Source organism: Rhinopithecus bieti, unplaced genomic scaffold (assembly GCF_001698545.2).
Source record: "Rhinopithecus bieti isolate Rb0 unplaced genomic scaffold, ASM169854v2 scaffold_1037, whole genome shotgun sequence".
NCBI lineage: Eukaryota > Metazoa > Chordata > Mammalia > Primates > Cercopithecidae > Rhinopithecus > Rhinopithecus bieti.
This window is the reverse complement of record NW_016803268.1, coordinates 793594-816379: the sequence shown is the minus strand read 5'-3', so window position 1 is coordinate 816379 and position 22786 is coordinate 793594. Positions and strand designations below refer to the sequence as shown.

The 22786-nt window shown below is 56.2% G+C and overlaps 1 protein-coding gene across 1 annotated transcript in view; it reads right to left on the bottom strand.

Annotated features, from left to right (window-relative positions):
- The window catches only part of ANKRD11 (ankyrin repeat domain 11), a 144633-nt gene that overhangs the window by 11210 nt on the left and 110637 nt on the right, over positions 1-22786 (bottom strand). Inside the window, 5 exon segments of the mRNA XM_017871409.1 lie at positions 32-179; positions 2526-2668; positions 4255-4458; positions 4642-4812; positions 17954-18092. Coding sequence (XP_017726898.1) covers positions 32-179; positions 2526-2668; positions 4255-4458; positions 4642-4812; positions 17954-18092 — 805 coding nt within the window.

Sequence of the window (22786 nt, the reverse complement as noted above, 5' to 3'; positions counted from 1 at the left end):
ACAACAAGCAGCTCAGGTGGCCGTGACTTACCCGTTGAGCTCTCCTCGCTGGAAGTGTAAGTGCCTTTGCCTAACAGGAGGTTCACCATCGTAGGGGAGTTGGCCACTTTCAGCGGCGTCTCGCCTTTCCTGTTGCTCTGCTGCGGGTTCCCTCCGTACCGCAGCAGCAGTTTCACCACCTACAAGACAGTAACACCCGCGTCAAGGACTGCTGGAGAAGCACAACTCCTCTACCGTTCCGCATAACACGGCAGCCCCTTCCAAGAACCCTGGGATTCGACCCGAGAGCGGCCCCCCACAGTCTGAGGGTGTGGGAGCCGAGCGCACAGGGACTGCCTGGCGAGGCTCCGGGTGCGATGGGCGAGGCCGTGGCTCCTCTGTGGGAAGGGCTGCAGCCGCGGGGGCTCCCGCACCCCTCCTGTGCTCTCCTTCAGAAGGGCTCTGCCTCCTTTGGATTTTTTTCCACCATTTCTCTGTTGCTGCGAGGAGATGACTTCCCGGGGATGTCCTCACGGAGGCGCTCCCCGCCCGCCAACAGCGAGCTCCTCAGCAGAGCGATGCGGAGTGGCCGTGAAGGGCTCAGGCAGGAGGTCACGGAGAAGAGTGTTATGGAGGGACAGGGGGGACAGAATAGAGGAAACAAAGACCAAGTTTCTGCAAGCTGCTTTATTTTTTATTTTCATTTACATTAGAAAATAAAATAATCTCTCCCTTGCTTGATTTTACAAGGGTAAGGGCGGTCACACGGATGACAGAAACAGCCATGGTGACACTTCCACAGCTCCGTCCACAGCTCTGTCCAGCTGCTCATCACCCGCAACCTGAATTTCCTATGCCCGGAACAGCAACGTACTGAACTCAAGTACAAATTAAATGTAATCCCAACTTCAGTCCAGTCTGAGAGTAGAACATTCAAAGCATCTGTAATAACGTTTACTATAGACTCTTGTCGCCCACAGAATCAGTTCGTGTGTGACGTGTTCTATGGTTTAATCAGCACAGAGTTCTTATGTGAGTTTTCTATGGCGACCACAAAAAACCTCAGGCTTACAATTCTGGAGGTCAGAGGTCAAGCTGCTGGCAGGGCGGGGTCCTTCCTTTCCTCCATCATGGGGGCTGCTGGCAGAATTCAGTTTCTTGCAGGGCTGGGACGGAGGTCCCCAGTCCCAGCTGCTAGGGGCCACCACACTCCTCGGCCCTCCTCTAAGGCCAGCAGCACAGGTGTGGCCCTCCTCGGGTTCTAACCTCTCCTGCTTCTGGGATCTCTCAGACTCAGCAGGAAAGGCTCTCAAGCTTTAAGGGCCCATGGGGCTGCCTAGGACCTGCAAGATGACCTAGGACGATTTCCCCATGTGAGGCACTCACAAGGTCTGGGGTCACAACACGGGCATCTTGGGGGCCATGATCCTGCCTACCTCACCGTAAATCCTTGACATTTTTCATAATAAAAAAATTCAAAAGTGGTAATTACAGAAGTATAAAGCTGCATCGGATGCCCCAGCCCCAACACCGCCCCCAGCGCCATTCCCCTCACACCTGGCCTCCCCCGCAGTACTGAGCGAATCCCAGACACTGCAGAGCCTTTTCCAGTTCATGTCTCTGGAAGGGCCCATAAAAAAGAAACAGGGTAAACCATCGTGCCATTCATCACCTTACCCAAGAGTTTAACGGCCACGTTTTAACATCAAATATGGACTCAGTGTTCTAAGTTCCCTGGTCGTCTCAGAGTCTTCAATCTACCCCCACCCCACCTGAATGAGCTGTTTCTCAAGTGTGCTCTTTAAGGCCAAGGTGCTGTGGGTGCCAGGACCTCCTGCAATGGCCAGGCGGGGCCTGCTGCAGAGGAGCACGACGGGCACGGGCAGATGTGGCCCCGTGTCACCCCCCAGCCTTGCTGTCCTGCTTGCAACCAGGGGCTCTCCACAGAGCTTTGGTGATGACGTCGGTGAGACCCACCCCATCTCCAGACAGCACCCCTGCTTTCCTGCAGGACGGGGCTGTCAGGCACACCACGACCTCTCTCGGCTGCCACAGAGGCTGAGACCTCTCAGTGCCCACTGCTCCTGGGCCGGCCACAATGGCCACTTTCTAAATCTTGAGTCTATGGTTCTGTGCACTGGCCACACCTCTTGGTGTTACCTCATTCCAGACGAGGGTGGGTCTGCCTTGCAGGTCTAAGAGCCCCACAGTGGTGACGGGGACCGGCAGCAACTCCTGCAGGCCTCCTTCCACTTGGTGTAATCCTTCACCTGCTCAAATCCAACCAGACCTACGCGGCTGGCGGATACGAGCCTTTTCATAGATGGCAGGTGCTGCGAAACCTGTGAGAGGCCGTCCATGTGCTGACCCAGGAGGGGAAAGCTGGGGGCAGACAGAGGGCACAGCTCGGCCTTCAGGGTGGGCAAGGCAAAAACTCGCTTTCCGGTGCCCCACACCATGAAACCGGCTAGCTACGGGGACAAAAAGCTACAGAACCACCCAGATGCCAGGACAGGCCGGATGTGTGAAGGACGGGGGATGCCAACCTTGTAGTGCCCGTTGTTGGCAGCGTCGTGCAAAGGCGTGTCGTCATCCAGGCCCTTGGTGTTCACCTCCGCACCTGCGGCCAGCAGCTGCTTCGCAACGTCATAGTAGCCCCGGTTACAGGCCTCGTGCAGCGCCGTCCAGCCTGGAAACAGACACTCAGGACGTACGTGATTTAATCCTGGGAACTCCCCTCCTGTCTCTGGAGGCAGCACCCTGAGGATGGGCTAAGGGGCGGGGACAAGCCAGGTGGGGAGCTGCCCTGTCGTGAGGGCTGCCATTTAGGAAGCAGGTGCCAGCCCAGAGAACCCCTCGCTTCTCTTTACTGTGGCACCCCTAGCACAATCCGTATCTAGCTTGTTAACCCTACAGACTAACAACCCACAGGGCTGACCTGCAGCAATCACCCTAAAGGGGTAGGAAATCAGTGAACACAAGTGTCGTAAACAGCAGCCTCGTCCTCACTAATCTGGAGGCGTATGTGCCTTTGCAAAACACGGAAGGGAAACCTCCAGTGTTGGAAACAGGGAAACTGAGGCTGAGAGAGCCTCCTGAAGGCTGAAGAGCTGCTACAGCAGGAGCTCCACAGGCGCCCAGGCTAGGGCTGCATGATGAAGGCCGCCCTGGGCCGGCAGCTTCTGCCTGGGCAGCTTGGAGCCCACCATCGGATGGTGTGGCCGCATGCAACGGTGGAAACGGAGCTCAGCCCCATGGGAAGCACATGGCAGTGCTCTGGAGAAGTTTCTTTTAAAAAATGCTTTAAAAAAAAAAGGGGGGTGCTAAATTAGGTTTGGGTCAGACAGCTATAAACCAGGGCAGTGGGAGAAATCTAGAAGAATTCTACCCAGATGATTTCATTCATCTGTTCTCCTTACACTATGAACAGACAGTTCTGGGACATGTGGACCACCCATGGTTTGATGGGGCATTTATGGAAAGAAGGGACATTAAACTCTAATCATGGGCCTTTAAGCCCCTGGGCTGTGTCAGGTCTGGGGAGACTCAGTTCTGTCCGGGTCCAAGACAAGCCCCAGGACCCAGCCCCGTGAAGGGAGGGAGTCCAGTCCAGGGTGTGGACCCAGCCAGGCTCCCGGCACAGGGGCACCCTCTGCTGGAGAATGCAGCCACTTGCTAGACACACCAGGGACAGGTCCCTCCAGGGGCCTGGAAGTGAGGTTTATGGAACACAGCAGAGCACGATTTAAAATTCCTCAGTCCTCTTAAAAATAGGCCAGGCATGGGGGCTCACAGCTATAATCCCAGCACTTTAGGAAGCCAAGGCGTGAAGATTTCTTGAGGCCATGAGTTCAAAACAGCCTGGGCAACTCAGCAAGACCCTGTCTCTACAAAAAATAAAAAAATTAGCCAGGCGTGGTGGCGAGCGCCTGCACTCGGAAGGCTGAGTTGGGAACATCGCTCGAGCCCAGGAGTTCAACGTTTCAGTGAGCCGTGATCATGCCACTGCACTCCAGCCTGAGCAACAGAGCGAGACGCTGTCTAAAAATAAAAATAACAATAAAACCCAGCAAACAAGTTTACTTTGAAATACTTTCCAAGAAACATTGATTTCTTCTCAGCAACAGCAAACCCCACTGGAGTAAGTGTGGCTGTGAACACCCCGGGCCCTGCAGAGCAGATGCACAGCCCACGAGGGCACAGCCCATCCGACCCAAAGGCAGGCTCAGGGCTCCAGTGGGGCCCTCTGGCCCCTGCCAGGCACAGGGCGCCCACCTGCGAAGTCCTTGACGTTGACGTCCGCCCCCTCGCTGATGAGCTCTTTGATGCGCCGGGCGTCCCCGCGGATGGCCGCTCGGTGCAGGCGGGTCTCTCCACGCTCGTTTCTCTTGTTCACTTTATCTTTGGTTTTTGAGGCAGAGTTGGGCGTTCCCTTCTGACACACTGTAGACTGGGAGGGGTGCTTTGGTGTGGTGTCCACTGCAGACCAAGGAGGGGACAGGGGGGCGTTACTGTGGGTGGCCCTGCTTTCTCAAATCCTCAAGAGCCCAGGCCACCGTCACGAGGTCCCTTTGCACAGGGCTTATCCTCAGCACAGCCGCGAGGCTGCGACCAGGCAGAGCCCCTTCCCTGCGCCAGGGACCACCCCCAGGCTGGGCTCACCTGGGCTGTTGGCAGACTCCTCGGCTGTCATCTGCATGAGAAGGGCCACCTGCTGGCGCTCGGAGAGGGGGTAGCCAGCTCGGATTCCAGACAGCCCCATGCCAAAGAGCAGCCCGGCCTTCCGGGTGACAGGCTCCTTCTTAATCCTCTTCCGCTCAGGGCCCTGCTTTTCTGTGAGGCGGGCGAGGGAGAGAGGGAGGAGAGATTTCATGCCACGGCGTCCTCCAAACCCAGGTCCTTACCTAATGTTACGGAGCCCCCTGCGTCCACCTGACAGCTGACAGAGCAGAAAGGAAGGTCTGTGAGTGGGGAAAGCACAGCGGTGCTGGGAGCGTTGGTGCCACCCACCTCACCTCTCAGCAGTGACTGTGAGACCATTTAAACACCTCGTTACCAGCCCCTCAAGTCCGCTAAGCCTGGACCTCCACCGAGCATCCACTCACTCCAGGCACCTCTCCTGGGCCTCCCCAGACCTCGTACCACACATGAATGCGGTGGGACAGCTTAGCACCGGTGACCTGGCTCACACAGGACAGGTCTCTGTTAAAACACGTGCCTGTAATTAAATTCCACCTTCCCCGTCCCTCCTCCAAACAGTGCAGATATAAACATGGCAGACACAGTTTAAAACACATCAGTAAATCAAGGCCAACTGGTCAGTACTGTACCTTTCTTCTTGCTTCTAGGAACCTCCATCTCATGCCATGGTGCTTCGAGGAGCGTACCAGCCTTGCAGCACCACAACAGGGACTGGGCTGGAGGCATCTAAAGGCATCAACACAGAGCACTAACAAGACACGGTGTGAGAGCTCGGCTGTTTCCACCTCAGCCTCCTCGTAACAAGCACACCCTGCACTCGTCTGACCCGTTAGAGAACACTCGGCCAGCGTCTAACACAACTCACATGCTGTGTCTTCTAAAAGAGGCAGGAGGCAGGGGCGGGGAAGAGAAGACCCCAAGCACTAAGAGTCCCGGGCACAGAAGCTGCCTCCTCCTCTGCCTGACCAGTGCCCTCCTGTGGATGGAAATCAGGGGCCAGACACCTCTGAATCCTCCTCCAGCTGCCCTGTGGGTTCTGGGGTTTTCTAGGTCATGGGGTGCAAACTGCAGAGGTGCAGCACAGAGACAAGGCTCTGCCAAGGCCTGACTTGGGGAAGAAGAGCTACCAGGGAGATACGGGCCTCTGAAGCTCTCCCCTGGGGCGCCTCCCTTCCCTTCCGTTCAGCATATCCAAGAAGCCTCTCTCTTCAGGACTGAACTTCTCCCTCAGCTGGTGTTTGACCCTAGAGAGGTGGGTGACATCTGTGACAACGGGCTAACTGGACCCCACACCTGCCGGTCGCTGGAACACAGAAGGGTCTTAACTGGTCTCTTGGCTCAGTTCCCAGGGCGCAACTCCCTTGCTGTTCACCACCACAGTCCCCGTGAATGTGCCCGTCGCTTTCCTAAGAAGACACTGCCCACCCACCCTAGCTCTTTCCAAGGTATCTGAGGCTGACTTCTTTTTTTTTTTGTTGAGACGGAGTCTCGCTCTGTCGCCCAGGCTGGAGTGCAGTGGCCGGATCTCAGCTCACTGCAAGCTCCGCCTCCCGGGTTTACGCCATTCTCCTGCCTCAGCCTCCGGAGTAGCTGGGACTACAGGCGCCCGCCACCTCGCCCGGCTAGTTTTTTTTTTTTTTTGTATTTTAGTAGAGACGGGGTTTCACCGTGTTAGCCAGGATGGTCTCGATCTCCTGACCTCGTGATCCGCCCGTCTCGGCCTCCCAAAGTGCTGGGATTACAGGCTTGAGCCACTGCGCCCGGCCCTGAGGCTGACTTCTTAGGAACTAGGTCTGGGGCATGCTGAGAATGCGGATGCGTATGTCCTATGGGACAAGCCTGCAGGAGGGCACACACCTGGCCACATCGACCTGCGTCACATTCATGGGCAAAGCCCCAAGTACTGCAGGCTGCCACTGCCACCACCAGCGAGTCTGTCAACAGTCCTCAGTGCATAGATCTGAGACAGCCCTTGAACTCTGGCACCAGCCCCTCACATAACACGGCAAACACAGTGGTGGGGGAGGTGGAGTCGCCACCGGCCAGTGAGCCTCAGCCCACAGCCATCACTGGCGTAGCCACACCTCAGCAGCGAGCTTGAGTCACAGGCGCCGAGTCGGGCGCTTGGCCGTGGGTCTCTATGCGCACACCCCATGCTTTCCCTGCACCCTCCAGCTGCCCGGGGGCCGGCCCTCCCCAGGCCTGCTTCTCACAGCCACCTCTATACATACAACACAAGCAGGCCTGCAGCTGCCTCTCTCTAGGAAAGAGGTGGCGAAGCTGCCGGAGAAACCCCAGCTCCCCAACAGATAGCCCTCAAGTCCTCCTCTCTCCGGGAGGGGGCCCACGCTCACCGAACAGCTGCTCTGCCCACAGTTGCCTGGAAAAGCAGCTGAGAACCTCTGCAGGACCCTGAACCCCACGACCTAGCCATGCACACTCAGAGGCCTGTTCTCTCCGTCACCCAGAGCAGGGGAGTTAATGTTTTGGAGACATGAAGCCCCCTGAGAACATGAGGAAAGCAGAATCCCTGAGATATAGACTTTGCAAAGCAGCGCACAGCACAGGAGACTCCTGGGAGCATACGGCATCTCCTTATTCCACCATCAGAAGTCAAAAGCGAGTGGGCCCCACTCTGCTGCATGTGGCCGCCAGGGGTGGACACAGGGAGGTGGGGCGGTGTTGGGGCTGCGGAGGGAGGAGCTGGGGCAGAGTTGGGGCTGCGGAGGGAGGAGCTGGGGCAGAGTTGGGGCTGCGGAGCGAGGAGCTGGGGCAGAGTTGGGACTGCGGAGGGAGGAGGTGGGGTGGTGTTGGGGCTGTGGTATGTTCAGATCCCAAAATGCAGATGTTACCATGCCCTTAAGTTATCAAAGGATCCTAGGAGGCGTGTGTCAGGGGAACAGGCAGAGGCAAAGGTGTTCCTGAGAAGTCAGGCTTTAGAGTGACAGGCCAGGAGACCACGCTGCACCCCCACTCTGAGGGGCAGTGAAGAGCTGCTTTCTATGGCAAACAGAACATGTCCCGCTCCTGCAGGGCAGCCATCTCAGGTGCAGCCCACACCCTATGTGTGCAGACTGGGCAGGACTCAGTGCCCCAGTGACTTCCTGGGGAGGCTCCAGGGCCCGAGCCTAAGGGTCAGGGCCACATCCCTCCCGCTCCTCACCAGGCCCTCCTTCTGCTTCTGCTCTGAGCTTTGGTGAAGAAAGACTGAGTTGGCTTCCCTCACATGGCCGGGTCAGCTTTACAGGGCTCCCAAAAATTCGCATGGAAGGTGCTGCCAACCTCCTGGTGAATTCTGGTGCCTGGAGCCACCACAGGGACCTCGCTCTGCCCTAACTCAGGAAGAGCTTGCACCCAGGAAGCAGCAACTTTTCACCCAGCTCTCCCAGTCCCGAAACAGGACACTGTACTTGTCCTGACACAAAGAAAGTCCCATATGAAACCAGATCTCCCAGGATGCCAATTTTTCCACTGTGAAACAAGCACCTGCAGCTATGAGCATCCACAAGGCCCACAACACGTACCAGACACCACCCGAGCTCTGGAGCCCAGCAAACCTGCAAATCTGTCAGGTCCGAGACACTGCCCACTCCAGGGGCTTCTGGAATAGAGGGAAAGCCCCACCCACGGAGAGAGACCCCTGTGTGCCACAGCCTGCGTGTGCCACAGCCTGCGGCTCAACAATGCCTGCTCTCCATTCCAGCCCAGCAACACCACAGTCTGAGAGCAGCTGAGCGAGTCCCTGATGTGCACACACGCCACAGGCACCTGCACTGTCAGGCGCCACAGAAGTGGGTCCTGCAGGGAGGTCACGCACTGCCTGCCTGCCCCTCCTACCCCAGGCCTGGGCTGAGCTGGAGCTGTGCGCCACTGAGAAAGGCCCCTCTGACAGGAGAGGCTGCAAAACCTGCTCCCTGCCCCTCCACACAGTGCAGAGTATAGCGGGTGTGGGGTGTTGTCTGCGGGTAACAAAAGGCTGAGAGCATCTGGAGCTACCCCTAGGAACAACCAGCAAGTTCCTGGGGCATTCTGCAAATTTCCTGTCTCTACTGTCCGAATAGAAGTCAAATACAATTTCTATGAATTCCAAATGGTATTTACCAAGTTGCAAAGTGGAAAACTGGCAGGTCTAGGGACTGAGTCCCGGCTACAGGCAGATGTGGCCCCGGGTGGGGGGTGGGAGCAACTCCACAGGACTCAGAAGCCCCCTTCCACTCCTGCTCTGCAGTCGGAAAATGGCCTGCAGGCTCTGAGGGCTTTACAGGCTAAGGCAGCCTGGGGCTGAGGGCAGAGGTCCAGGGAGAGCGGTGGAGGGTGCCAGGAAAGGCTGAGTCTTCCCAAGTCAAGCGTGTTGGCGGTGGCACCTCTGTCCACTGACCTGAGCCTGGGCGGCCACCCACCTCATCTTTAAGAAACAAGGCCTGTAGGGCCTTTCTTCAAACCGTATCCATCTTGCCAGCCCTCTGAGGTTGGCAGCACCTCAGTACCCAGCTGGCCAATGGGAGATTCCACAGAACCCTCCCCTCCTCAGCACAGAGCTGAGACCTCCCCCTCCATGAGCCTTTTCCTGCTGCTGGAGCATGGCCTTGGCCTGGGGCAGCAGGGGCTACAGTGGACAATGCTTTTGGGAGCTGGAGCCCATTTCCTGCCCCTGTATCCAGCCAAGGCCTTTCTGAGGCAGCAAAGAGACTGGAGTTGAGCTTCCTGGGGCAAATGGCAGCAGCACCTGGCTCTGTGCAGGTGGGATGGGGGGGTTGTGACCTTCCTGGGGGTGCTCTGTGCAGGTGGGATGGGGGGGTTGTGACCTTCCTGGGGTCCTCTGTGCAGGTGGGATGCGGGGGCTGTGACCTTCCTGGGGATGCTCTGTGCAGGTGGGATCGGGAGGGCTGTGACTCGCCTGGGGGTGCTCTGCAGGGAGTGTCTTCTCTATCTGGCTGCCTTTTTTTTTTGAAACAAGGTCTCACTCTGTAGCCAAGGATGGAGGCAGTGGCGCAATCTCAGCTCACCACAGCCTCCACCTCCCAGGCTCAAGTGGCTCTCCTACTTCAGCCTCCAGAGTAGCTGGGACCATGGGTGGCTGTGCCACCACATCTGGCTGCTTTTAACGTCCTCCCTTTGCTGTTGTGAAAACTTCATGTCAGAGTCATATTTAAATGTCGTATTTAAATGTGTAATTATTGTTCTTTCTCCTGCTTATAATTCATTACACTTCTTGAATTTGAGGCTTGTGTTTTTATGAACCTTGAAAAGCCCTCTGCTGCCGGCCTCTGGAGCTGCCGTCTCCCTGCCCTGCTCTCTCCTCTGCCGAGGTGCCTGCTGAGCTGCATTGTCTCCTCCACAGCTCCCCGCTTCCTGCAGGCTTCCTGTCTCATTTTCATTCTGTGCTCCAGTTTAGGCAATTTCTTTTGTTAGAACTTCCAGTTCACCAATACTTTCTTAGGTTGTGTCTAATAAGCTACATCATCTGCCCACTGGGTTTTTTATTTCAGTGATTCTAGTTTTCATTTCCAGATATTCCATATGCTTTAGAAACATCTGCATGATACTCGATGGTTTTAAATCCTCTGATGAATACTGTGCACTTAACCATCCCAGCACGTGAGGTCCCTGGGGCTGACCCCTGCTGACTCTCTCAGGACAGCTTTCTTCCTCAACGTCTGTAATTCCAACCGGGCTCTTCGTCTGTCTGCACTCTGGGAGCCGCGAGGCCTGGATGAGGAAGGTGTGTCTCTCCAGGGAGGGTTTGCTTTTGTGGTGGTGGGGGCCTCAGGGAGTGCGGGGCATTTCCAGCAATGGCACAAATACAGATGCCAGCCCCACCGGAGGGCAGGACTAGGTCAGAAGTCTCTGTGGTGACCTCTCAAAGCCCCTCATCCTTCCTCAGTACCTGTCCCTCTTAGCTGGGGGAACAGTGTCTGCTCAGATAGCCCAAAGTGTCCAGGAAGTGTGGCCTTCTTGAGAGGACAAACTTTCCGTGGGGTCTGAGCTCAGAGCCCCTTCCTCTACCTCCCTGGGAGGTCTGAGGTTGGGCTCCAATGCAGAGACCCTGAGGTAGGGCCGCAGGGATGTGGAGCTGTGTGGCCTCTGCTACTCATCGGAACAAATGCCTTTTGTATCAATCATTTAGCACCTCTAATTTCTAGGCTTTTCTAGCAAGTCTTTTAGGGGACACAGGCCACCATACTGTCAACATAGGAAAATGTGCGACTCCTGCATCCCACCGTCAAACTCAAAGACATCAAAATACATTCTTGATTCTGCTACACAAAGGGATGTTTCCATGGTGGTATTTTCAAACAAGAGAAAGTTCATGGCCCGTGGCGGTTACAACCCATGGAACGGATGGGCAGGGCCGGGTGCAGCTTTTGTGGCATGGCTGCTGCTCACAGATTCTGTCCACTTCACTAAAACCAAACATCTGGCCTCATCTGGATGTTCACAGCCATGAAATACAGCACTTCTGGCCAAGAAGTCTAATCACAGCCGATCTATACGAGGCGGATGGTCCAGATCACCAAGTTCCCACCCAAGCACTGAGCTCAACTCACACAAACGAGGGCGCAGCAGTCCTCCCACCGACACCCCCTCGGGGCAGCAAGACAGGAGCTCCACACAGCCTGTCCTGGGCCCACAGGAGAAGCTGGCAGGGCCCCCGCTGAGTCCTGTGAGCCACCGTGTGTGGTGAGAATGGCTTCTCCTTCCATCTCCAGGTTTCTCTCTGTTTCTGCCTTCTTTCTGTCAGTTACCATTATTGGTCATTTAAAGAGAGACAGGGCCTACCCCGTCAGCTGCGTGACCTCAGCCCTCCTGCCTGCCGATGGGAGCTGGGGTCATCTCTTAGGCCTTTCAGCTTCAGCTTCCTCTGCAGTATATGTGAATGGGTCATACAGAGATGAGGCTGTGCGTCCAGCCCTTGCCTGCACGACCTCCATGCCTTCCCCATCTCCAGGCCAGGGTGGGGTGGAAGGACCAGTTCCACAGGAAGCTTGTGGAGGCAAACAGGGTAACGTGGCAAGGGTGGGAAGGAGCAGGGTCTAAGCCCCATGGTGGTTTCACCAGCATTCGGCTGTCACTATGGTGAACAGGAAGCCAAGAAGGAAGGAAGCAATGTTGGCAAAAGGGCTCAGATGACAACCAAACAGAACAGTTTCCCACCCGGGGTCTCCGTTCCACACACACAGTGTCGTGGGTATTTTAAAATAAACAAGATCAACGTCCAAACCTGCACTGAGGCCTGAATTGTGTCCGTCACTCCTGCAGGGCACAGGCCTGCCTGGTCGAGTGCGTAGGTGGTGAGAGCACAGGGCGGGGAGGGGCTCCTCTGTCAAGGGGCCACAGCTCCTCACACAGCAGAGCTTTATGGATGAAAGGGCTGAGAGGCACAGAAAGGTTGAGAAATGGGCCCAAAGTCCCACAGCAGGGAGCCACGAGGCAGCAGATGGCCCCCGCGTGCCCCCCCTCACTCGGCTGACTGCTCCCACAGCAGCCACCACCTTTTCCTGAGTCCTGGGGTCCTGTCAAATCGCTGAGCCTGGGGTGGTCTTGTGGACCCCAGCTTGTCTGTGTTGTGTTGACAACATGGGCCTGGCTATCGGCCCAAGTGCACTTCTGAGGGGAGTCAGGGAGGCCTCTGCTGCAGCTTGGGGAATATCGAATTTTAAACAGGAAGAACCTTCCCTTTGTACGAGAAACTGCTTACATCTAGAGAGGAAAAATGGTTGAGAAATAGTAGGACCAGAGACCAATCACGCGGAGTTCTTCATCATGTGAAAATATTTTATTTTGATGTGCTTTTTCATGAGTGCCTGAATGTGGTGGCTCTTAGGGTAACCCCAGAATCCTCACTATGGCAACAAGACCTGGCCACCACCCTCACCTCGACCACCACAGCCTTTGCTGCAGCCCCACTCTGCCTCCCCGCAGGCTGCTTGCATGCCAGCACCCACTGGCCGAGCATCCTCTGGCAGGACCGAAGTCCTCTGTATTCAGAGGCCGACCTTGCTTTCCTGAGGCTCAGGAGGTGGCAGAGGGTCCGGCTGCGGCAGGGGCCCCCGTGTAGCCAGGAAAGGAGGAAGAGTCTGCTGAGGTTTCTCGGGAAGGAGATGGTGTGGAAGTGACTGTGGCTCTGGTCCTGCCTGGTAGGAGTTCTATAGGGGAGGGGCCTGGCCTTGGGCTGGCCCTGCTCTGCGTGGGATCCATGCCCTGCATGGGGTTCTTGGGGTCTGTGCCCTGCGAGGAGTGTGTGGGATCCGTGCCCTGCGTGGGGTGCTTAGGGTCTGTGCCCTGTGTGGGGTGCATGGGGTCTGCTACGTGCTCGGTGAGAAACTGCATCAGGGCTGCCCGCCGTGTGTTGCTAACATCCCCACACACGTTGAGTGCCTCGGGACCCTCGTCAAGACACTGAGCTGAGGCCACCGGTCCACAGCACACTGCAGTGCACACGCCCTTCCTGGCAAGAGGCTCCCAGGGGTGCCATGCTCTCCAGGCACCTGCCCTGCCTGCGAGCACAGCCTGGCCCCTGCTGCACTCTGCTCTTTCTGCCCGCTCGGGTCCACTGCGGCTGAGTGGATGGGAGAAGCCTCTTCCACTTCACACACGCGTCGCCTCTAGCACTGGGCAAGGTCTGGCATTCAGAGTTCCAAGATCCCACAGACCCCAGTGGCTAGGTCTGTCTTCCCTCCAGGAGATCCCACAGACCCCAGTGGCTAGGTCTGTCTTCCCTCCAGGAACGGGGAAGCAGGAGCCGTCAGGGCAGCCGTCTCCTATCTGAGGCACCAGGAACAAACATGACGTCAGGAAAAGACTGAAGGTGCCAAGCACCTAACGCTGAAGGAGCCAGCATGTGCCCGTCAGCACTGCAGAGCGCGTACCCCAGGCACCAGATACCAGGGCGTTATTCACAGGTCAAAGCAAAATAAGAAAATCATAATTTTTCCCCTTGTTCCAAAGAAACATCCACGTGCAGAGGGCAGGCAGCTTCGGCCCACGGCGCTCCTGACGAGGGCTCCCTCGTGGCTGCCCCAGGACAAGCAGGACCCCGGCGGTCCTAGGCAGGGAGAAGCGAGACTCAGGGTCACAGACGAAGGCGCAGGAGAAACAGCGGGGCAGGAGGCTCCCCAGAACCCCAGGGAGGCCAGGCAATGAGGCACAGCAACCTCAAAAACATGCGCTGATTGACTGATTATTTATTTATCTATTTTTTACGGACAGGGTCTCACTCTGTCGCCCAGGCTGGAGTGCAGTGGCGCAATCACGGCTCACTGTAGCCTTGACCTCTTGGCCTCGAGGGACCCTCCTGCCAAAGTGCTGGAAGGGTGTGAGCCACTGTGCCTGGCTACTTTTAGATTTTTTAAGTTTTGGGAAAACGTACACATATGAAACACTGGACAAACTGGTATAATTTGAAGCGAATCCCAGGTATCACATAATTCAATATGAAAGCTCTCCGTGATAAGGGTTTTTAGACTGAGACCACCATTGAGGTGGTAGAGGACAGACTTCAAAAGCAGATACGAGAGGCCCCAGGCAGACAGGGCAGGCAGGATGGGATCAAAGTCCCAGGGCTGGTCTGAGAGGGCTCGGTGGGCAAAGCTGTCTTGGGGCCAGGACACGGCAGGCGCCTTTCCACTCCTTGCTGCACCCACAGCCCTTACAGAGGTCTGGTCCTGGGACAGGCTCTTGCCTGGCACTCTGGAAGGCTCACAGGTGATTGTGTCACATGCTCATGTCTGCCTGGACAGCCTCCAGGCTGCTGTGTAGGGACCACGCAGATGCATAGCCTTGGGGACTGCCTTAAACTGCGCTGATTCACGACAGACAGAACCACGTTGTTCTTGGCAGGCTGCCCCCAGCCCTGACTAAGCACTGCAGAGGCTGCATCTCCATGGGACTGGACCACAGGCAGGGCTGACTCCACCCTGCGTGTGGGAGGCGGGAAGCCATCCCCAAGGCAACACGGAAGTCTCTAAGGGAGGTGTGCCAGGCTCTCCCACTTGGACACAGCCAAGGTACCCGGGACGGTGGTGACCCTGCATCCGTCCCACCATGGCAAGGGGGACTGGCTGCGCCTGCTCAGCAGAGGGCGCTGCAGGGGCACTGCAGGAGGAGGGATGCCTGGGGGCACCCACACCTCTCCAGAGGGGCCTGACTCCTGGGGACCAGAGAAGAGTCTCTTGTCTGTCACGTGTCAGTTAACCCTGCACCAATGTTTCTCTTCTCATCCCTGCTGTGGCCACCAGATGGGTACAGCTGAGGTGTGCACCTCTCCCTCCACCCCACTCATTTCTAAGCAAGCACTGCTCCTCTGGGGGAAGGAGGAGACGCAGCGTGTGAGAGTCACAGCACCCAGCAGCCTGCCTCCTGGCCCAGGGTGAGGCTGAACACACTGGAGTTGGACTTGCTACTATTTATTTATTTAGAGAGGGAGTCTTGCTCTGTCGCCAGGCTGGAGTGCAATGGTGCAATCGTGGCTCACTGCAACCTCCACCTACTGGGTTCAAGCAATTCTCCTGCCTCATCCTCCTGTGTAGCTGGGATTACAGGCGCGTGCCATCACGCCTGGCTAATTTTTGTATTTTTAATAGGGACGGGGGTGCGGGTTCTTCATGTTGGTCAGGCTGGTCTCGAACTCCTGACCTTGTGATCCACTGCACCCGGCCGTGGACTCGCTACTTTAAGAGGGTCCTGGTTAAAATGCAAGCTTCTAGGATAAGCAATGCTCCACATTCATACATCAGAACAATCTTCCTAGGAAATCTAGTTTTGCAACATTAAACAAGAAGTTATTAAAATTGGCCCCAAAAGGGTGATAAACACAGGAGGACAAATACTACATTTCTTAGGTCTTTTTGTCACAGTCCTTGCCTGGAAAATTCTATTTTCAAAATGTTCTTTACTGTTTTCCCACCTCACAGGGATTCTCACCTACCCTGTCCTCACCTGGGCCTGCCCCTCACAGAGAAAGGACGTGGTGTTCAACACACAGTTCTAGGAGCGCTCAGGGTAGGGCTGTGGCAGAAAACATCCCAGAGACCCACAGATAGTGAGAACGGCCTCAGTGGGCCAGCAGGGCTGGCACTAGGCAGGCACTAACCATCAACAGACAGACCCTGGAAGATTATGACAACACAGCAGGGCCCTGGGGGAGAGCTTCTCTCCACGATGACGAAACGGCCACCACAAAGAGACCTGACCAGCCAGACGGGGTGGGCACCGGGTAGCCCTGGGAACGCCATCTTACCAAGCGGGATCGTTCTCCTAGGAAGCAGAAGCAGATGCTTGTCTCACTAACCCTTTCAGCAACACTTCCAGAGACATCACAGAAACACCTCAAAGGTCTGAGGCCAACTCCACATGGCCACTGTACAAAGAGCTAACAACTATGCATCAATGTGATGGCCTTCCACAACCAAAACCAGCATGGGACCAAAAAGAGCAAGCACAGGGTTTTTAGGCCTGGACTGATTTTCTCTAGGCCTAAAGCCCAAGAGGACACAGCACCGCTGGGAGCTCCCGGGAGTCGCCCAGGCCCTCCCTTCTGGGGGCTGAGGTCGTAGGACCTGTCCACACATTCTGTCCACTCACTTCCCTGTGCCTCCCAATGTTCTTCCTTGGAGCTGTCTGCTGCTGGGAAGAGGAGTCCTCCCGGGCCTGTGCTGGTGTCCCTGCAGCCTTCCTGTTCCCAGATGTGCTGGCCCAGAGACAGGAGCCATGTGCCTGGCACTGCACCTGCCCCTCACTTCCCACCTGGGAAAACCAGCCCTCTCCGCTGGCCTTTCACTCGGCAGAGTCTCCACCTGGCTACTGTGAGCACATCCCTGGAGCACCCCACACAGGACAGGAGGGGCCACAGGCCTGCAGCAGCCACACAATCACAAAGGCTGAAGCTTCCTGAGCTGTGGTGACAAAAGCCAGGGCCTGGATTCTCTTTACTGGCTGTGCCTGCTGCCGTTCCTCTTCAACAATCTCCTTAGTATCATGAGCCCCTATCACCTGGACCACTTCCCCATCTGCTCTCAAACCCACATCCTGGCAAAGCCTCTATGCCTTGTGCTATGGCTGCATTCAAGGAGTCTTAGGAGGCCAGGGACAGAGCCCAGGGCCTGACGCAGCACGTCAGGCCAGTTCACTCCAGGCTTTGTGGCCAGCTTAGTGCTCTACTGCCTCCAACCTTCCCCAGCAGGGGTGTAGAGAAGCTGGATGACCAGGAGGACAAGGAGGCCTCTGAACACAAGAATCACCAAAGAACAAGCATGGCCAGCGCAAAGGCCTGGGCTCCCCACTGAGCAGCTCAAGACAGAATCCACTGGAAGGGGCACTGTAGGAGGCGCTGAACCCACCAGGAGTGTGTGCACATGAACACACACGGGCTTGCACATGGGCACACACGCACACACGGGCACACAGGCATGAACACGCACACATGGGCACACAAGCACACGGACATATGCACATGGGCGCACATATACACAGGCACACATGCACACATACATGGGCGCAAACACGAATACACACATGAGCGCACATATACACAGGCACACACAAGCACACATACATAGGCACACACATGGGCATACACACAGGCGCACATACAGGCACATACGGGTACACACACACATGCACACACACGGGTACACACAAGCACATACATACGGGTACACATACAAGCACATACATGGGCACACATGGGCACATGTACACAGATACACGGGCATGTGCCCATGGGCACACACACAGGCACACATGGGCACACACACACACACAGGCACACACTCTGGCATAGGCACATGCACACAGCACACGCACTCCTGCTCTGCAGCCTCAGACCCCACCTGCGCTTGGGAAGACTTCCCTGCCTCCTGCTCACTTTTAGGGCTCCCTTTGGTTTTTACTACAAGCAATGGAGTTTCTTCCTGTGCCTTTGTGGCCTTGAGGGGAACCACTGTCTCCCTCCTGTGTCCAGCTGTCAGAAGACCCACAGGTCAGAAGCCCTATACTTTGCCCAGGGCTGGACACGCACCGGGTGCATCTCCACGCGTGTGGGACCCGAGAGTGAAGCTCTCCAATCAGCCCCGGGGGCCTGAGCCTCGGGTGAAGAGGAGGTGGCACGTGGGGGCCTGTGCCCCGCCCCTGCTGCCCCTTGCCTGGACGGCGTGCAGGGTGCTACCGTGGGTCCCAGTGCAAAGCCGGAGGTGCGGGGACTGGGGACGCCCTGCCTGGGCTGCTCCGGGCAGCCTGTGGAGGGCTGAGTGCAGGAGGGGCCGCGGGCTGGTACCTGTGTCCGAGTCCTTCTGCTCCCCATTGGCGCCCGCAGTGAAGGGCAGCTTCCGCTTGCTGGCTCGCTCCCTCACCTCCTTCCCGCCATCGCCACGCTCCAGTTTTGGGGTCTTGGTTAGAGAAACTTTATCTTTATCCTAGAAAAGAAAGGGATACTTTCAATCATGATTCCCAAATTACATTCTTAAGCCCTTAAGATTTTGTTTCATGTGCCAGGAGAAGCAAATCTCTTATTTGGGCAACGAACACCCTCCCTGCACCCCAGGGTGTGGCGTGTGAGGCTGGTCACTGACTGCAGGACCTTCGCCCAGAAGCCTGGGGCCGGGCTGTGGCTCAGCCCTGATTCTGGCCCATTTCTCATCCTGCACACCGGAGGGACGCTCAGGAAATCACTGGTGTGTATGTGGAGAAAGCAGAGGAGATAGACATGCGCTACCTCCCACTCCACTCCTGCCTTCCTGGGAGGTACTGAACAATGAGGAAAAACAACGGCTTTGCCTTCCCAAAAGAGAGGCGTTGCCACGCACAGCCACGTTCCCATCAGAAGCCTCCTGTGGAGTGAAGGCCAGCAGGGTCTCCAGGCGGGGCGTGTCTTCAGGTGAGTGGCCGGGTGTGGCTCCCTGTAGCCTGAGTTCTGAGTTCTGGCAGAGCACTTCTTACTCTGCCTGTTTCACACTGGCTGTGCTGTAGTTTTGCCTTTTCCATTCCTGAACGTGGACTTTTCCACTGTTCTAGAGGCCACTGAGCAGCCCCTAGCCCCATCTCTGCCCTCCCTGGAGCTCCAGGGAGGAGCCTCTGTGGGGTAGCAGAGCCCCTTGCAGGCCTAAATGCAGGGCCCACCCACCAGGCAAGAGGCAGGGCAGGGACTGTGAAGCCCCAACTCCATCCAGCCCCGGCTCCAAGGTTGGCCTTGAGCAAGCATTGCCTCAATGGCATAATCTACTGGCTGGAAGACGTGCCCTGGGGATGGGGAAGGGAGCCCGTGTGATGGACGCACACAGCGCTTGGGACTTGGGGAGGCAGACGGTGTGACACACACAGCCCCTTTCCCCATCAGTAAGCCTTCTTTCTGGAACTTTCCCTAGGTAAGCTGCCGGCAAATACCGTGTGCAGTGGTCAGCGGTGCCTTCAGAGCACTGGAGGCCTCAGCTGCTCCAGGGCTGAGATGCCCAACTGTTCCTGGGAGAAGCCCAAGCACCCCCAGCCACGGTCCTGCCTCCTGGGACCCAGATGCATCTTCTAGCTTGACTGATCAACACGGCATCCACCAAACCTGGCAGTTCATCAGACATCCCTGAGTGACCATGCGAGCGCTTTTGAGAACATGCTGCAAAAGCTCAGAGGGCAACTGGGGTCAAAGAGAAGTTGCCAAGCAGACTGGAGCCACGGCAGTGTGCCCACCTCTCCAGTGAGACACAGGGACAGGAGGAGGGTGCCAGACGGGTCTCTGGTGAGATGGGGCTTCTCCAGTGAGACATGGGGACAGGAGGAGGGTCTCAGATGGATCTCTGGGGAGATGGGGCCTCAGGAACATAACACCCGCCCCAGCAGCGCAGGTCCTTCCGGCCCTCGGCCTGGGTGCCCAGATGCAGCTCATCTGCTGCCTGGCTGCAGCTGCACTGAGCTTTTCTATGGCCCCCTCGGAGTGCAGTCCCCACCTGGAATGAGAGAGGCATCCTCCTCGGGGCCGGAGAATGCCAGGAAAGAACGGCACACACCAGGAAGAAGCTCCAATCTTAAACTCCTTCCTCCAAGAACACTCCTGGCCCAGTGTGTGGGTTCCATCAGACATCTGAAGAGAGGCTACCATAACGCTAATTTCAGAACCTGATGAGGGCATTCTATGATAAGAAAATTATAAACCAACATACCTTATGAACACAGACATGATATATATAACAAGATAACACAAATGATAGGAACAAGAATAGATTTGAGAATGCAAGAAATTTAAAAAGCAATGTATTTCACCACACTAAGAAAATAAAGGATAGAAAACCATGTGCTCATTTCAACAGCTCCAGAAAAGACCTGTGATGAAATTCCACAGTTTGTGATGTGGGAGGAAAGCCCCAAACTGATCAAGGCCTCCGGGAGCCTGGACAGAAGGAACACTGTCCTCAGGGCCCTGGTCAAGGCAAGACCGCCTACAGGCACCTCCGGCAGGCACTTCACAAAAGAAAATACCCAAACAGACAATGGACACCCGAAACGGTGGTTCTCATCCGGAAAGTGCAAATGACAGCCATGAGGAGATGCACACCAGCACCTCCACCAGGACAGCTGGGAGAAGACAGGCTCGGCAGACCCCAGCAAAGCCGACGAGGCTTCGAGGGAGAGCTGCAGGCGCGTTTCCCATGACGCGTTCACAAACAAGCACAAGGCTGTTCAAAGGCTGTTTTGTTCATAATACAAAAAATGACACAACTAAACTGCCCGTCCAAAGGCAAATGAACAATTCTAGAATACAAATGGAATACCGCCGGGGATGTGAGCCGAGAACACGGGGGGGTGTGTACCACAAACACGAGGTACGCACCATGGAAAGGGGGGTGCATGGCATAAACACCGAGGGTGAGCGCCATGAAAACGTGGTGTGCACGGTAAACACCAGGGGTGCGCGCAATCAACACAGGAGGTGTGTGCAGCCTCATGGAGCAGCCCTATGCATACAGTGGCAGATGCATCTAGCAACCAAGCTGGGAACATCTGTACCCCAAAGAGAAGCCCTCCTCTGGAATCAGACTGGGCTCTATCCCTTTCTTCACACATGGAAGCTTCTAGAAGACAGCACAGGAGGACATGTTCACCACCAGAAGAAAACACACACCACACCACCATGTGACGTCACCACGTGCCCGTCCACACACCCGTCAGCGTTGCTGACGTCAGGCCCACACACTGAGCGCTGGCAGGGATGCGGGCTCCCTGGTGGTTCTTGGGGCACACTGGCTCATCGACAGAAGGGCCCACGAATGCTGGGCATGGCCACAGCCACGAAGGGAGAGAATGCCGAATGCCAACAGTAGCAAAGTCCTGCAAGTCAGACACTGGGGAGCAACCAATGTCTCCCACGGAAACCTCAACAGCCAAAACCTACCAGTGGAGACAGAAGTCAGGGCAGAGGTGACTTTTGAAATGGGGAACGTTACTGAAGGCCCCGAGGACTCTGGAATACTGTGTATTCTCACCTGGGTGGTGATTATCCCTGGTTTTACAGATGAAATTACCAGCTATAATAACGCATATCTATAGTTCACTTTAAAAGCTCACAAGTTTCTTTTTCACCTCCCAGCTCCTTACACCTCAACGAGCTGTGGAGGGAAAAGCAGCACGGGCAAGGCACCTGTGTGACACAAGGCTCGCCTCCAGCTGCCCAGAACGGGGAGCGTCGCACAGCCACCAGAAAGGCGGCTGCCATCAACCTGGGCTCAGAGCCTGCCAGGCAGCTGGGGTGGGACAGGCCCTGTTTCGGCCCCTCTGAGCTTTCCTCACCAGCACAAGAGGACTGTCGGCAGGAACCACCTGCACGTGCTACAGAATGTTCTCATTTTCTAAATGCAAATACCTCAAACATTAAATCCAATCCTTATCAGGCACCTCCTGTAAAGCCCCATTATGCCCCAAGGACCACCAGATAGTGACAGCCATGGCACAAGACCCTGCCGGGCCCACCAGCTCGCTGGTCACCTGGCTCCTCCTCATGACCCGAGGTAGGCTCCACACACGTCACACGCAGATTCTCCGTCACACCATGACTTCCACTCATGGGAAGCACACACACAGCAAAGAGAAAGTTGTAGGGACTGAAAAACGGCCATGTCCAGTGGACACCCTTCCCCGGAGCTCAATCTCTCTTCTACGAACGAGACTCGTGTTGTCCACCGACTGCAGCACAGAGAGGTCATCCAGCCTCTCCAGTACCATTCCCGGCTCAGCTGCCTTAGTATCTGAACTGCCTGTGTGTGGGGTCTGCCTGTGTGTGGGATCTGCCTGTGTGTGGGGTCTGCCTGTGTGTGGGGTCTGCCTGTGTGTGGGGTGTGGGGTGCTGGGTTGGCCTGTGTGCGGGGTCTGCCTGTGTGCGGGGTGTGGGGTGTGGGGTCTGCCTGTGTGTGCAGTCTGCCTGTGTGTGGGGTGTGGGGTGCTGGGTCTGCCTGTGTGTGCAGTCTGCCTGTGTGCGGGGTCTGCCTGTGTGTGGGGTGTGGGGTGCGGGGTCTGCCTGTGTGTGCAGTCTGCCTGTGTGCGGGGTCTGCCTGTGTGTGGGGTGTGGGGTGCGGGGTCTGCCTGTGTGTGGGGTGTGGGGTGTGGGGTCTGCCTGTGTGCAGGGTCTGCCTGTGGGCTCTCTTCTGTTCCACTCACCCATGGGCCTGTCCCGCTGCCAAGAGGAAGCACACTACCTCATGCCTGTAGCTTCAGAGAAAGCAATGACCCTACACTGCGTCCTCCAATTCTGTTCTTTCTCAAGGTGGCTTTGGTTATTCTAGGTCTTTTGAATTTCCCTATTAACTTTGGAATCGTCTTATGAATTTCTACCCAAAAAAGCGCACGGGGATTTTGGCTGGCATCACATTGACACTATACATCCACGTGGAGAGAGATCCGAGGGTCTCCTGATAATGAATATTGTATCACTCTACATTCAAGTGTTGCTTAATTTCTCTCAGGAATACTTTGCAACTTTCGGGGTACAGGTTTTGCAGCACATCTTTGGTCAAATTTACCCCAAAACTATCTGTATTTTTGATACTGCTGCAAACATATTTTTACAACTTCAGCCCTCTATTATTTATGAGTATTTAGAAATACACTTCTGCATACTGGAACACCACAG